Here is a 14,529-nt window from a genome sequence, read left to right as displayed (position 1 = left end):
AGTGCCCTTGAGTAAGTCACTTCACGTCTCTGGGCTTCAGTTTCCTCATGCGTAAAATGGGAAGCTCATAAGGACCTTCGCAGCTCTGACTTGACATCCCTGGGGCTTGGGGTCGGTGAGCACCTGGGGCTGGGAACTGTTAATGAGGACGCCCAACCCACTTTATTTGGCTTTCTGCTGAGCCAAGGGCAGTTTTGACCGCTGCCAGGAATCCTTCCTGAAGCTCCCTGGGAACTTGGTGATGACTGCAAAAGGTGGCACAGCAGGGGCTTTTGTCACCATTTCAAAAGGGAGAGGCCTGAGGCTCAGAGAGGGAAAGAGACTTGCCCAAAGTCACCCAGCACTGTAGTGGCAGGGCAGGGACTTGAACCTGAGGTCGGTGCTCTGTCGTTTACCCACAGCTGCCTCTGAAGGCACAGCTGGGTGGGACTTGCTGCAGCAGCATCAGAGGAGGGAGGGGGATGGTCTCGGCTGGAGACCGAGAGAGCCTTGAAGGATGGGAAAGCTTTGGGTGAGTGCTTCTCAAAGTGGGTTTTGCAGAACACTCGAGCTGCAGGCAGGATGAGGAGGAGAAAAGCAGTTCTTGATTCAATAAGGCAGGGAAATGTTCTCTAAAACAAAAGGCAAGCAGGTTTATTTACCATAGGACTTCCCAGAGCCTTTATTATGTGGATGTACATTATGTAACAGTCAGGGAGCAAGTAAGGAGCATTCCTTGTGCTTATTTGATCATGGAATCCTTTCCTTGCAGACTATCTTGGGGGATTAGAGTTCCTTAGAACATCCCTTGGGAAATGCAGGTTTTGAGAAAGGAATGTTTGAAGCTTTTTGATCCAGGAAAGTGGGCCCAGGGGTCTTTGTTAGTGGAGTACGAGATTCAAAGGGGTGGCAGCAATGTGCAGTGGGTAGGGAATCTGCTAGAAGTCCAGTGGTGCATAGGCCAGAATTTCCTTCAACGCATCCCTATCCCTTCCCCAGACGCTCTCCCGTGGACTAACGCTGTCTCCTTGACCCAACAGAAAGGAGGCGTGGCATCAGGATTCAAGCACGTGGTACCCAATGAGGTGATGGTGCAGAGACTCTTCCAGGTCAAAGGGCGGCGTGCAGCCCGCGCCACCGAGGTGCCTGTGTCCTGGGAGAGCTTCAACAATGGCGACTGCTTCATCCTGGACCTGGGCAATGTAAGTCCTGCCCTCCCCTTTCCCAGGGGCCACTGAGGTGCTCCAGGCCTGACTCTGGGGAGGTGGACACATCCACGTGAACAAGTAGGGCAAGCCACAGAGACAGTAGCCCCCATGCACACACATGCTCTGTGTAGCAGTCAGACATACCTGCAGAGATTTGGGTACAGACGTGCCTGGCGTGTAGACTCAGACTCATCATATGCCTGCACACAGACCTCACGCACAGCGTACTCTGGCTTCAGTTGATGTACAGACTCCCTGGCATGTTCATGTGCACATCTTGTGTACCTTTTTACACATAGTCACTCACTTGCAAATACATGGTGGGCATGTGCAGAAACTATAGGCTCTTGGAATATAGCCAGTATTTTATAACAACTACAAATGGTGTATAGTCTTTAAAAATTGTGAATCACTATGTTGTACACCTGAAACTTATATAGTATTATAAGTCAACTATACCTCAATTTAAAAAAAAAAACTATAAGCTCTTGCCCAGCAGGTGTGGACATGGCACCACGTTGAATGCCTACACATGGAGACTTGGGCATGTTTTTCAGGGACCCACAATGTGCATGTCATACGTGTAGTTGCACATGCCCACTTGTATGTGGCAACGTGTGTGGGATGCACTTACCCAGGCCCACCTTACTGATGTGTGATGCTTTGTACACATTCTTCCCAAATCCACATATACTCATACCTGCAGAAGGACATGGCCAGATGTTCTACACCCAACCTCATAGATACACGTGGTGTAATGTCCATGCAAACGGAGGCACACACTGAGTGTAAGCTTGTTATTAAAGTGTAACAGGTACACAGAAGAGTGTGTGAATCCTGAGCGTGCATCTCTATAGATTTCACAGAGTGAGCACACCTGTGTAATTAACACCCAGATCAAGAAACAGAACGTCACCAGCCCCCAGAAGGCCCCATCTGTCCTCTTCTTAGATTTTTTTTTTTTTTTTGGCCACGTGGCTTGCAGGATCTTAGTTCCCTGACCAGGGATGGAACCCGTGCCCCCTGCAGTGGGCCCCACAGAGTCCCAACCACTGGACCGCCAGGGAATTCCCCGTCTGTCCTCTTCTCGTCCTTTCACCCCCAAGGATAACCGTCATCCCAAACTCTCTCAACCAACAGCATAGACTGGTTCCACCTGTTTCTGAACTTCATGTACGTGGAATCTTTGCTTTTGATCTCTGACTTTTTTGCCCAACATTTTCTTTCTAAGATCCATCCATATTGTTGCCTTTAGTTGTAAATTGTTCCTTCTCCTTGTTGTATAAGAATTGATTGGGCAGATATGCCACAGTTTATTGATCTGTTCTGTTGTTGATGGACACTTGGGATAGTTTGGGGCTATTCCAGGCGGTACTGCTCTGAACATTCTTGCACAGGTCTTTTGGTGGATGTATGCATGCGCTTCTGTTGGGTATATTCCCAGGAGAGGGATTGCTGAGTCATAGGATACCGGTATACAGAGCTTTAGAAGGTACAGCCAAACGATTTTCCAAAGTGGTTGTGCTAATTTCTGCTCCCACCAGCAGGCAAACATTTCTATACACATTCTATGTGTAGGGGTACCTGTGAAAAAACACATATCCCAAATCATGCACTCACATGCCCTGGTGCACACAGATCACACCTGTTGTGCTTGGATGTGGGCATGTGTGTGCTCCACCGGCCGTCACCTGGGCAAGCAGAGAACAAGGTGAGCTCACCGCCCCCCCCCACCCATAGTTCCCTCCTTGCCATGTCGCTGGGCAGGGCTTATACGAAGGTGAGGGCACTGCCTTATGTGGGGTCCCTGTCTTACAGGACATCTATCAGTGGTGCGGCTCCGAGAGCAATCGTTTTGAGAGGCTGAAGGCCACACAGGTGTCCAAGGGCATCCGAGACAACGAGCGGAGTGGCCGGGCCCATGTGCACGTGTCCGAGGAGGGCTCCGAGCCGGAGGCGATGCTCCAGGTACTCACGGCCCCATCCCAGGAGTGCAGGGTGGGGCTGAGAATAGGGACAGGAGGCTCATTTCTTTCCTCCATCCAACAGGCAGTGTTGAGGTGAATTTGTTTTTCCACCAAGCTGGAGGAGCAGCTCCCCCGACAACTCCCAGACTCCCCTGAGAAGTGGGGCTGGAATCCCAGGACCTGGTACATCCCAGGGTTGTGAGCCACACCCTCCCACTGGGAGGGCCAGGTCCTCCAAAGGAGCTGAGAAGGAGGGTCTTGGCATCTTCCGAGGGTGAGCCTGGTGCTGGAGCCAGGTCAGAAAGAGACAATGGAGACCCAATCCCCTCTTTCCTCTTCTGACCATTCCTAGTAGTTTATAGCCCATTTCATCAATTGCATGATGGCATTGCCAGCCGTTGTGCTTTGAGGACATATCAACAGAGGCAAAGGTCACCAGGAAAAGGAGAAGACCACGGGCTCTGCTCCGTGCCACTTGTCTCCTGCTTGTCTGGGGCTGTTGAGTTCTGGTTTTTAGGAAGAGCAGAAGGTGATTATTATGGGGAGGAGCCAGGACACCAAACATGGCTTGAGAGGGGCAGTAGCTGGGGCCATTGAGGCTGGAGGTAGCTCAGAATGAAGGTGTGAAAATAGGCTCTAAAATCACAGGGATACGGGTTTAAATTCCGACTTAGCCACCTTATAGCTGTGTGGACAAGGTACTTCTTCTCTCTAGACTTCAGTTTCCTCTCCTGTGAATGAGAGTGATAGTCTGTGCCTCTGAGCATGGGTGCGAAGATGAAATGAGGTCTGTTAAAGGCATGTGGTGGAAGGTGTTCATAGCTCTATTTATCATCCTTAGAAGGCTAGGAGGAAATGGTAGGATAAATACCTCAAGGACTGTCCAGGAGGCAGAGGAGCACGGAGCTCCTGGAGACAAGGAACAAGGAGGGAAGGACTCGACAGGCAGCCCTGGTTGAGCTCCACACACAGGAGACACGTCAAGAGATGCAGGATGTCTCTGGAGGGGACCTTACCCTAAGTGGAAGGTCGCTGTGGATGGACGCCCGTGTGGTCCTTACCTGCCTGGGGAGAGAGCTCTCTCAGGAATTCAGTCCCCTCCCTGGGTGAGGAGGCTGCCGGGAGCTCACCGCCACCCCTTCTTCCATCTCTCCCTCTCCTGCAGGTGCTGGGTCCCAAGCCGGCTCTGCCCAAGGGTGCCGAGGACACAGCCAAGGAGGACGCAGCCAACCGCAAGCTGGCCAAGCTCTACAAGGTGAGCCTCAGCTGCTCTGTCCCCTGGATCTGGGGTCAGGAGACCAGGTCTTCCTGAGCTCCGCTGCCATGGGGCCTTGAGCAAAGCATGCGTGGGGGTGGGCTGGGGGGGACTCGGCTTCCACACGCCTCCAGTAGACGCCCATCTGCTGCCTTTGCCTTCCTGCTCCAGGAGTAAGAGCGTGCGAGCGACTGCAGACACATCTGTGTCACATTCATCTGTGGGGTCTTGGGCAGCACATGTTCTCTGCTGGGTCTCAGTTTCCTAGTCTGTAAAGTGGGGAGAAGGGCAGTAGAGTCAACTTTTCAGGATTTCTGGGGGTCCACAGAGGAAACTGATGGGAGTGTTATAGGAAAATACGGGGAAGTAGTACAGAAGTGTGTGTGTGGGGTGTGTGTGTGTGTGTGTGTGTGTGTGTGTGTGTGTGTGTTGAGGGGCAGGTTATGGTTAATGACTTTATAATTTCTTCTTGTGATTTTATTTTTTATTTATTTATTTTCTTCTTTTTTTTGGTCACGCTGTGCGGCTTGTGGGATCTTAGTTCCCTTTAACCCACACCCTCGGCAGTGAAAGCGCGGAGTCCTAACCACTGGACCGCCAGGGAATTTGCCTTCTTGTGATTTTAAAAAGTGAATTGAGGCTGATCCTGAGCCAAGGAACTCTGGCCTCTGGGCCTGTGACACCCATGTTGTGCCCTAGGCTTGTTTGTGGTAAAATAACAACAAAATGAGGTGCAGATTCTCATCACCACCACAGAAAAACCACATTATTGATATTTACTCTGATACTAAAGTAATACATATGCATTGTAAATAACAGTACTGAGCAATTCTCAAGAACATAAGAAGAAAATACAAGTCAATGCAATTTCACTAGTTTAAGATAACCAGTACTATTTTAAAAATGGGTTTTAATTACAAAAGTAACAATACTCAAAAAAAAAAATCAGCCTCCCCTCCTCTCCTCTCCATGGGTTACCATGGTTACATGGTTACCCTTTTGGTAAAAGAACCTCCAGATACAGCTTTCTGTGTCTAGTTACATATATTTTTCCATCTCTATTTGATATTCATGGATCCAAACTATTCATGCTTTTCTGTGGCCTTTTTTCCTCTTGACGTGGTCAGGAATATCTGTCTGTAATAGAGATCCACATGGTCCTTTATAACGGCTGTGTAGTATTCTATTTTAGGAATGTAGGAATCTCAGCAGATCCCTAATTGATGGACATTAGAATGTTTCCACCTTTTCTGATTGCAAACAGTCCCTCTTTGTGCACTTAGGCTAAGTGTGGCATTAGGGGAGTTTCCCAGACATGGATTGCTGGGTCATAGGCTGAATAAAGAGTCAGTGATTGAAAATACTGGTTCTTGGGAGTCCTCTGGTGGCCTAGTTGTTAGGATTCTGGGCTTTCACTGCTGTGGCTTAATCCCGGGTCCGGGAACTGAGATCCTGCAAGCCTCGGGATGTGGCCAAAAAAAAAAAATACTGGTTCTGGAGTCAGACTACGGGGTTCGAATCCCAGGTCTGGTACTTTCTAGCTGTGCAGGTTACTTAATCTCTCTGTGCCTTGGTTTCCTTGTGAATAAAATGGGGATACTGCTAGGACTACCACAGGGTTGTTTTAAGGATTAAAGGAGTTGTATAATTGTAGAAGTGATTAAATCATATAAATTACATAAATTGCTTAGAACAGTGCCTGGCACATATTAAGTTTTCAATAAATGTGGAGCACTTATTATTTAGAGTTCTGATATGTATTACTAAAATTCATTCTAGAAGGGCTCCCTAGTTACCTTCACCACGGGTTTGAAAGTGCCTGTTCACCCAGAGTCTTTTCAACGCTGGGTATTGTCAATCTTTTGAATTTTGACGAGTATGGTACACTTAAAAAAAAAGTTCAATGAACTTTTATTTTAGAATAATTTTTAGGTTTACAGAAATATTGCAAAGATAGTACAGAGTGTTCCCGTATACCCTTCACCCAGCTTCCCCTGAACATCTTAACGTAACCAGGTACATTTGTCAAAACTAAGAAACATCAGTTCAATACTACTAACTAAACTGCAGACTTTATTCAGTTTTCCCCAATTTTTCATTCCAGGTTCCAATCCAGAATCCTACACTGCATTTAGATCTTTTTCTTTTTCTTCTTTATTTCCTTTTTTTTTTTTTAACTGATGAGGTTGAATATCTTTTCACCAACTATACAGTTCTTTTCCTATGCCACCTGCATTCCTGCATTCCTCCCCGTTCCCTTTCCGTGTGCAGTTTCTGTGCTACACCTGTGTTTAGGTCACAGATGTGGTTGTGACATAGCGGAAAAAGACAAAGAAATCCTGATGAGCCTCAGGGCTTGAGGGCACAAGCCCTCATGTTACCCTGCAGTGTCGTTTGGGGGTGGGGGTAAGACATGGGTCTCCCCACGTGTGGTCTTGGGGGTGCCCATGGTTAGGCTGAAGTGGTGGAGGTCACTGATGGGCTGGGCTGCCTTTCCCTTGTCCCTCCAGGTCTCCAATGGCGCAGGCACCATGTTGGTCTCCCTCGTGGCTGACGAGAACCCCTTCGCCCAGGGGGCCTTGAAGTCAGAGGACTGCTTCATCCTGGACCATGGCAAAGATGGGAAAATCTTTGTCTGGAAAGGTACTGGGGACAGGGGAAGGGCTTGAACAGGACCTCGAGTGGGAGCTCCTGCAGCCTTGCAGGAATTTGGCTCATGAGTCTAGGAAAGAGGAGGGGGGCCTGAGGGTCTGAGTTGCAGCTTTCCTACTGGCTGAGCGGCCTTGGTCAAGTCACTTAACCTCTCTAAGACCCTGGCTTCCTTATATGTAAATGAGGATAAGATAATGATCTTTATCACATAAGGTTGTTGTATGGATTAAATGCCATCATTTTTGTATAGTTCTGAGCTCAGTAAATGGGCCACAGTGGTCGGTGTGCTTGCCGTCATCAGGCAGGACCCCTGGCTGGCCCCCCGAGAGCTCATGGTGTCATCAGCTCGGGGTTCTCTGGCCTTGGCTGTCCACAGTCTAGGAAGAAGAGGGAGGGAGGTTGGCCTTCTGCTTTCCCTGGACCATTGGATGCTGGGGCGCAGCACTGCCCCCGGCCCCTTACCCTCCCTCTGCTGACAGGCAGGCAGGCCAACATGGAGGAGAGGAAGGCTGCCCTCAAAACGGCCTCCGACTTCATCTCCAAGATGGACTACCCCAAGCAGACCCAGGTGAGTCTTGGAGCCAGGTAGGGCAGTGAGAATGCGTCCATTTTGGGTGGGTATCCCACCTCAGTGTGGACTGGGTGTCTGAGGCTCCCTTGAGGACCCCTGCTGGGTGGCCCCTGTCCTCAGGGGGACCCCAAGCCAGCATATCCTGCTCTCCCCCCTCCCCTTCCAGGTCTCCGTCCTTCCTGAGGGTGGCGAGACCCCGCTGTTCAAACAGTTCTTCAAGAACTGGCGCGACCTAGACCAGACGGATGGCCTGGGCCTGACCTATCTCTCCAGCCACATCGCCAACATGGAGCGCGTGCCCTTCGACGCCGCCACCCTGCACACCTCCACTGCAATGGCCGCCCAGCACGGCATGGATGACGATGGCACAGGCCAGAAACAGGTACCTGGGGGGCTGGGGTGGGTGTGTCCAGGCCCCTTCCTTGCTCCCTCCCTGGCATCGCTGGCCTACCCACTGCCTCCCGCTTTTCTGAAGATGTTTCTCTAAAAGATTTTGGCCACAGTTTTTGGTGAATGGAATTCTTTTGTCTTGCTGGATTATTGCAACCAACATACCCTAAGCACCCACTGTCTTCCAGGCTCTGTGCCAAGTGTCTGAGACCCCACCCTGCCCATGAAGAGTGCCTGGTCTGGGAGGGGAGGTGACCACAGCCGCAGCTGGTTGCTCAGACCTGTGTGGTCAGTGGAAGATGGGAGGTGCACAGGGATTATGGGAACACAGGAAGGGCAGTGAAGGTGGGTGGTTGGGGCAGTCTTCACAGAGATGGGGACCTTTTGGTTGGGCCTCAGAGTATGAGTAGGAGTTTGCTGCCAGAGAAGAAGAGTAGGTATTCCAGGCAGGGAGCTGTCCTGGGAGCCTGGTGCTGATGGCGTCCTCAAGGAGGGGCCTTGAATTCCATGTCCAGGGGTGTGGACTTGATCCTGTAACCATTAGGTGCTAGTGAGGGTTTTTTTTTCTTTTTCTTTTTCTTAAAGGCAGAAATGTGACAGGCTCAGTTCTCTGCTTCCGAAACTCACTGTGAAAATGAATTTAGAGACAGGATAATGACGGTAGAGACCTCATGAGGAGGTTATAATAGTCTAGGGAAGAGATAATGACCTTGAGACCAGGAAGGTCACAGTGAAGATGGAGAAGTGTGGGGGGGTGGAATTCAGAGATGTTTATGAAGTAGAATCTGCTTCAGGCAAACACTGATTCCATCCTACATAATAGAAATAACAAAAGTGTTAATTTTTATTTATTATTGTTTTTGTCATTGGTGTTATTATTTTTCATTCATCACTCGTTCATTACTTCAGTGGGAGGGGAGGATGCAATGAAAATGATCAGGATAGGGCAGTGTGGAAAGAGCCCTGGCAGCTCAGCTGTGTGACCTCGGGCAAGTTACTTAACCTCTTTGAACCTCACTTTCCTCACCTGTAAAATGAGGCTTAGCCCACTCCATCACCTTCGAGAATTTTCAAAGTCCAGAGATTGTTTCCTGGGACTTGCAGCACCACCAGGTGGTGCTGCAGGACTTCGTGACCACTTTGAAAACCGTGTTACCAGAGCTCTGCAAAGAGAGCTGCCAGCAGGAGTCATTCTGAGGTCACTTAGTGATGGCCCTGCCTCTGCAGGTGATCTATAAAATCCAGACAACTTAATAATGATACAGATAATGGCAACATTAATAATAAAATAATAATAGTTCTAATAATTAAGAGTAGCTGCCACCTGTAGAGCCATTACCCTGTGCCAGGCACTGTGCTAGACTTTCATGAATAGACCAACATCCTTTATTAGTCCCATACTGAGGCTCATAGACAGTAAGCAAGTTGTCCAAGGCTGCACAACCTCTAAGGGGGTGGATCCTGATTTGGATCCAGGTCATTCGTTGATTTGTACCCTTAGCTTGTGTTACACTGTGTAACCCGTGTAACACCCACTAAACCCATTTTGCAAATACCATCATGCAGGTCCAGTCCCTGTGCTGATGTCTACAAGGAGGAAGTACAGGGTGGGGCAGGGGTGCAGTTTAAGGATCTAGAGTAGGAAACCTGGGTTTGAATCCTAGTGGCTCTGTGATTTGGGCAAATTATTTAACTTTAGTCTGAGTCCGAGTGCAGTCGTGTTTTGTAACCACTACCTACCACTCTGTGGTTTCTCAGCTGGTCTGAGTTGGGGACTGGGGGTGCTGCACTGTGTCTGAGCCCAGCTTTGCTCTGGTAGATCTGGAGAATTGAAGGCTCCAACAAAGTGCCCGTGGACCCCGCCACGTATGGACAGTTCTACGGCGGTGACAGCTACATCATTCTGTACAACTACCGTCATGGCGGCCGTCAGGGACAGATCATCTACAACTGGTGAGGGTCTGGGGCCCTGTGCTGTGGGGCGAGCATGGGAGCAAGGAGGGATGTGAACAGGGCTGAGGGAAGCCTGCGAGTGTGTGCCCCTGAGCCGGGGCAGCCACCCTCCACTGGGAAAGGTTCTCGTCCACAGGGCAACACCGCTTGTCTTTTTTCTCTAAACAAATTTTAAACTATTCTCATAAAAGCATTACATGTCCATTATAGGAGACATGGGGACTAGGGAGAAACAAACAAACAGAAAATCTCTCCCACAATCCCACTCTAAGTACTGTTCATCCTCCCATGTTTTCTAATTAAAAATTATTAATTCTTTAAAAATAAATAATACATTCACGAGTCAAGGATCAAAACAGAATAAAAACGCATGTATTGAGAAAGCTTGTCCCCATTCTGTCCCTCCCCACCTTGCTCTATGACCCCCACCCCTCCATGGATGCCCACTTTCATTAGTTTCTTGTATACTCTCCCAGTAATTTTTGATGCAAATATAAGAAAATCTCACCCTATATTCCTAGTTCTTTTCCTTCCTTACAAAAGATAGCAAACTATGTATTTTGTCCTGCGCTTTGCTTTTTTTCACTTAATACTTCCTGGAGCTTAGTCTCTGTCAGTACATAAAGAACTTCCTCACTCCTTTTTACAGCTGCATAATATTCCATCACGTGGCTATCCTGTAGTTTATTTAACAAATTCCCTGCTGTTGCGTACTTGGGTTGATTCCAGACTTTTGCTATTACAAGCATTGCTGTGATTAGTAACCTTAAACAAACATCAGTTTGAATGTGTAGAGAAATATCTTTGCAGTAAGTTCCCAGAAGTGGGATTGCTGGGTCAAACAGTAAATGCACTTGTCATTTTGATAGATAGCACCCAGTTTCCATAGATGGAGTTTGTAGTATTTGCATTCTCACCTGCAACAAATGAGAGTGTCTGTTTCCCCACGGCCTCACCAGTGGACTGTGTTATCAAACTTTCGCTGTTTGTCAACCTTATAGTTTATGAAATGGTATCTCAGTATAGTATTTTTCTTTTTTCATTTCGTTTCTCTTATATGCAATCTCAAACTTTTTGAAGATTGACGGTTAGGTTTCTTTTTTTTTAAACTTTTTATTTTGAAATGACTTGCTGAAAAGTTGCAAAAATACTACAGACAGTTCCCATATACCCATTACACAGCTCCCTCTATGATCACGTCTTACTTAACCATAGTTCAAGTTTCAAAACCGGGAAATTAACATTGTTACAATACTATTTACTAATCTATAGACCTTACTTGGATCTCACCAGTTCTCCCACTAATATCCTTTTTCTGGTCTAAGATCTAACCCAGGATCTCACATGCCATTTAGTCATCACGTCTCCTTAGTGGCTTTTAATCATGTCTTTGATCTGTGACAGTTCCTCAGTCTTTACTCTTTTTTTTTTTTTTTAATAAATTTATTTTATTTATTTATTTATTTTTGGCTGCGTTGGGTCTTCGTTGCTGCACGCAGGCTTTCTCTAGTTGCGACGAGCGGGGGCTACCCTTCGTTGCGGTACACGGGCTTCTCATTGCGGTGGCTTCTCTTGTTGCAGAGCACAGGCTCTAGGCGCACGGGCTTCAGTAGTTGTGGCGCACGGGCTTAGTTGCTCCGCAGCATGTGGGATCTTCCTGGACCAGGGCTCGAACCTGTGTCCCCTGCATTGGCAGGCGGATTCTTAACCACTGCGCCACCAGGGAAGCCCTCAGTCTTTACTCTTCTTTCACAACCTTGATACTTTGGAAGAGCACTAGTATTATTCTGTAGAATGCCTCTCAATTTGACAACCTCAGACTTTTTTTTTTTTAACATCTTTATTGGAGTATAATTGCTTTAAAATGGTGTATTAGTTTCTGCTTTATAACAAAGTGAATCAGTTATACATATACATATGTCCCCATATCTCTTCCCTCTTGTGTCTCCCTCCCTTCCACCCTCCCTATCCCACCCCTCTAGGTGGTCACAAAGCACCAAGCTGATCTCCCTGTGCTATGCAGCTGCTTCCCACTAGCTATCTATTTTATGTTTGGTAGTGTATATATGTCCATGCCACTCTCTCACTTTGTCCCAGCTTACCCGTCCCCCTCCCTGTATCCTCAAGTCCATTCTCTAGTAGGTCTGTGTCTTTATTACTGTCTTGCCCCTAGGTACTTCATGACAATTTTTTTTTTTAGATTCCGTATATATGTGTTAGCATACGGTATTTGTTTTTCTCTTTCTGACTTACTTCATTCTGTATGACAGACTCTAGGTCCATCCACCTCACTACAAATAACTCAATTTCGTTTCTTTTTATGACTGAGTAATATTCCATTGTATATATGTGCCACATCTTCTTTATCCATTCATCTGTTGATGGACACTTCGGTTGCTTCCATGTCCTGGCTATTGTAAATAGAGCTGCAATGAACATTTTGGTACATGACTCTTTTTGAATTTCGGTTTTCTCAGGGTATATGCCCAGGAGTGGGATTGCTGGGTCATATGGTAGTTCTATTTTTAGTGTTTTAAGGAACCTCCATACTGTTCTCCATAGTGGCTGTATCAATTTACATTCCCACCAACAGTGCAAGAGGGTTCCCTTTTCTCCACACCCTTTCCAGCATTTATTGTTTGTGGATTTTTTGATGATGGCCATTCTGACTGGTGTGAGATGATATCTCATTGTAGTTTTGATTTGCATTTCTCTAATGATTAATCATGACAACCTCAGACTTTTAAAAGCAGCTTGAAAGAAATTTTTTTGGACAAGGTAATACACACACGGTACAAAATTCACGAGAAGCCTTTTTTTTTTTTTTTTTAATAGCTGCATCAGCACATTGATTTGTCAGATTGTTTGCTTATACAGATAACACATGTTGGTTATGAGAAATTTAGACAGTAATAGGAAGAGGTGGGGCAGAAAGCCACCCACTGTAAATATCCCTGCAGGGCAGATTTAGGATGAGGAAGTCTGTTGGTTGTGGTCAGATCTCTATAAGAGGTGAGATGCTGAGCTGGGGGATGTGGCATGTTGGTCTGGTTCCTGGCACTGGTTGCTTTTGAGAGAACCCCTTTTCCTCTCTGTGTCTCAGTTTCATTACCTGTAATCTGGGGGTTTGTGGGTTTCTCAGGCCCAGGGTGAAGGAGAGACTCGGGGCTCTTTGCAAACCTCAGTGCTGAGTATCACTTCCCTTCCAGGCAGGGTGCCCAGTCCACCCAGGATGAGGTCGCCGCATCTGCCATCCTGACTGCCCAGCTGGATGAGGAGCTGGGAGGTACCCCTGTCCAGGTGAGCCCATTGTCCCTCGGGGCCGCACCCTGGGCCCTGTCTATCTGTTCACTCATCTGACTGTCCATCATTCCATTCATCCATCCATCCTTTCAGTGAACATTTATGCAGGGCTCTGACACTGCGTCTGCAGCCATGAACACACAGATCCCACCCCTGCCCTGCCCTGAACTGCTGTGATGTGGTTTACAGTCTAGGGGGGAGAAAGATATTCAGCAGACATGCAGGCAAAGGATGTACAATCACACATAACAACGTGTGCAGTGAGTGAAAATGATAAGACACCCAGAGGAGCAGGAGAGGCAGTGTGGTGGTATAGTTCAGAGGATGGACATGGAGCTAACCTGCTTGGGTTTAAATCTAGTCTTCACCTCTGGGCAGCCTTGGACAGGTCACTTAGCCTCTCTATGCCTCTGTGTTCTCAAACTGGGGTTAATAACAGTACCTGTCTCACAGGATTGCTGTGAGGATGAAGAGTTAACATTTGTAAAGCGTTTAGAGCCATGCTTGGCCCATAATAGACCCCTTATACAGGTGTGTTAAGTATAAGGACACATAGATCCCAAGTAGGAGCTAATTGGATTAGACAAGGCCCCCATCCAGGGAGGGATTTTTCAGCTGGGACCTAATGGATGAGTAGGAGTTAGCCAGGCATATTCCAGGTAGAGGGAAGGGTACATGCAAAGGCCCTGAGGTGGGAGGGGGCATTGGTTATTAAAGCGAGGGGAGAGTGCCATGATAGGAGTCTGAGGAGATGATCAGAGGGACCAGACCACCCAGAAGCCACAGTGAGGATGTTGACCTTGACCCTGAGAACAAGGGGACGTTGCTAAAATGGTAAATGTAATGTGAAGGGATTCATGGGTTTAAAAGGTTGCTCTGGCTACAGTGTTGGGCCCTGGAGGGCAGCAGGTTGCAGAGACATGGGAGAAGGAGACAGAATCCTCCTTTCTCTATCCTACCCTTGGAGTGAGCAGGGCTCTGGATTCAGATTCGGGGTTGGTGCCCTGAACTTTGACCATGACAGTGGGATCCTCTGGGTCCTGGAGGCTGGGTGCCGGGTGCTGAGTGGGATGATTACTGCCTTAGCTCATCCCAACATCAGCCTTAGGAGTAGCATTCTTGGCCCCATTTCACAGAGGAAGAAACTGAGAGGTTGAGGCCCATGCCTGAATTCTCGCTGTCAGGGCAGAGCTTGGATCTGAGCTCTGACCCAAAAGTGGTGGCCCATGTTGGGAAGTGACTACAATACCC

At 47.8% G+C, this 14,529-nt stretch overlaps 1 protein-coding gene across 3 annotated transcripts in view; it reads left to right on the top strand.

Annotated features, from left to right (window-relative positions):
* The window catches only part of GSN (gelsolin), a 55,617-nt gene that overhangs the window by 35,811 nt on the left and 5,277 nt on the right, over positions 1–14,529 (top strand). For all 3 annotated transcript variants that reach the window (XM_061199996.1, XM_061199995.1, XM_061199994.1), the window contains 8 exons: positions 1,020–1,181; positions 3,006–3,155; positions 4,320–4,409; positions 6,920–7,052; positions 7,541–7,629; positions 7,799–8,014; positions 9,842–9,975; positions 13,185–13,275. In XM_061199996.1, the coding sequence (XP_061055979.1) occupies positions 1,020–1,181; positions 3,006–3,155; positions 4,320–4,409; positions 6,920–7,052; positions 7,541–7,629; positions 7,799–8,014; positions 9,842–9,975; positions 13,185–13,275 (1,065 nt within the window). The remainder of the gene's footprint in view (positions 1–1,019; positions 1,182–3,005; positions 3,156–4,319; positions 4,410–6,919; positions 7,053–7,540; positions 7,630–7,798; positions 8,015–9,841; positions 9,976–13,184; positions 13,276–14,529) is intronic.

This window comes from Eubalaena glacialis, chromosome 9, assembly GCF_028564815.1.
Source record: "Eubalaena glacialis isolate mEubGla1 chromosome 9, mEubGla1.1.hap2.+ XY, whole genome shotgun sequence".
In the NCBI taxonomy this organism is placed as follows: domain Eukaryota; kingdom Metazoa; phylum Chordata; class Mammalia; order Artiodactyla; family Balaenidae; genus Eubalaena; species Eubalaena glacialis.
Note: the sequence above shows the minus strand (reverse complement) of the source record. Positions and strands in the feature narration are given on the sequence as shown.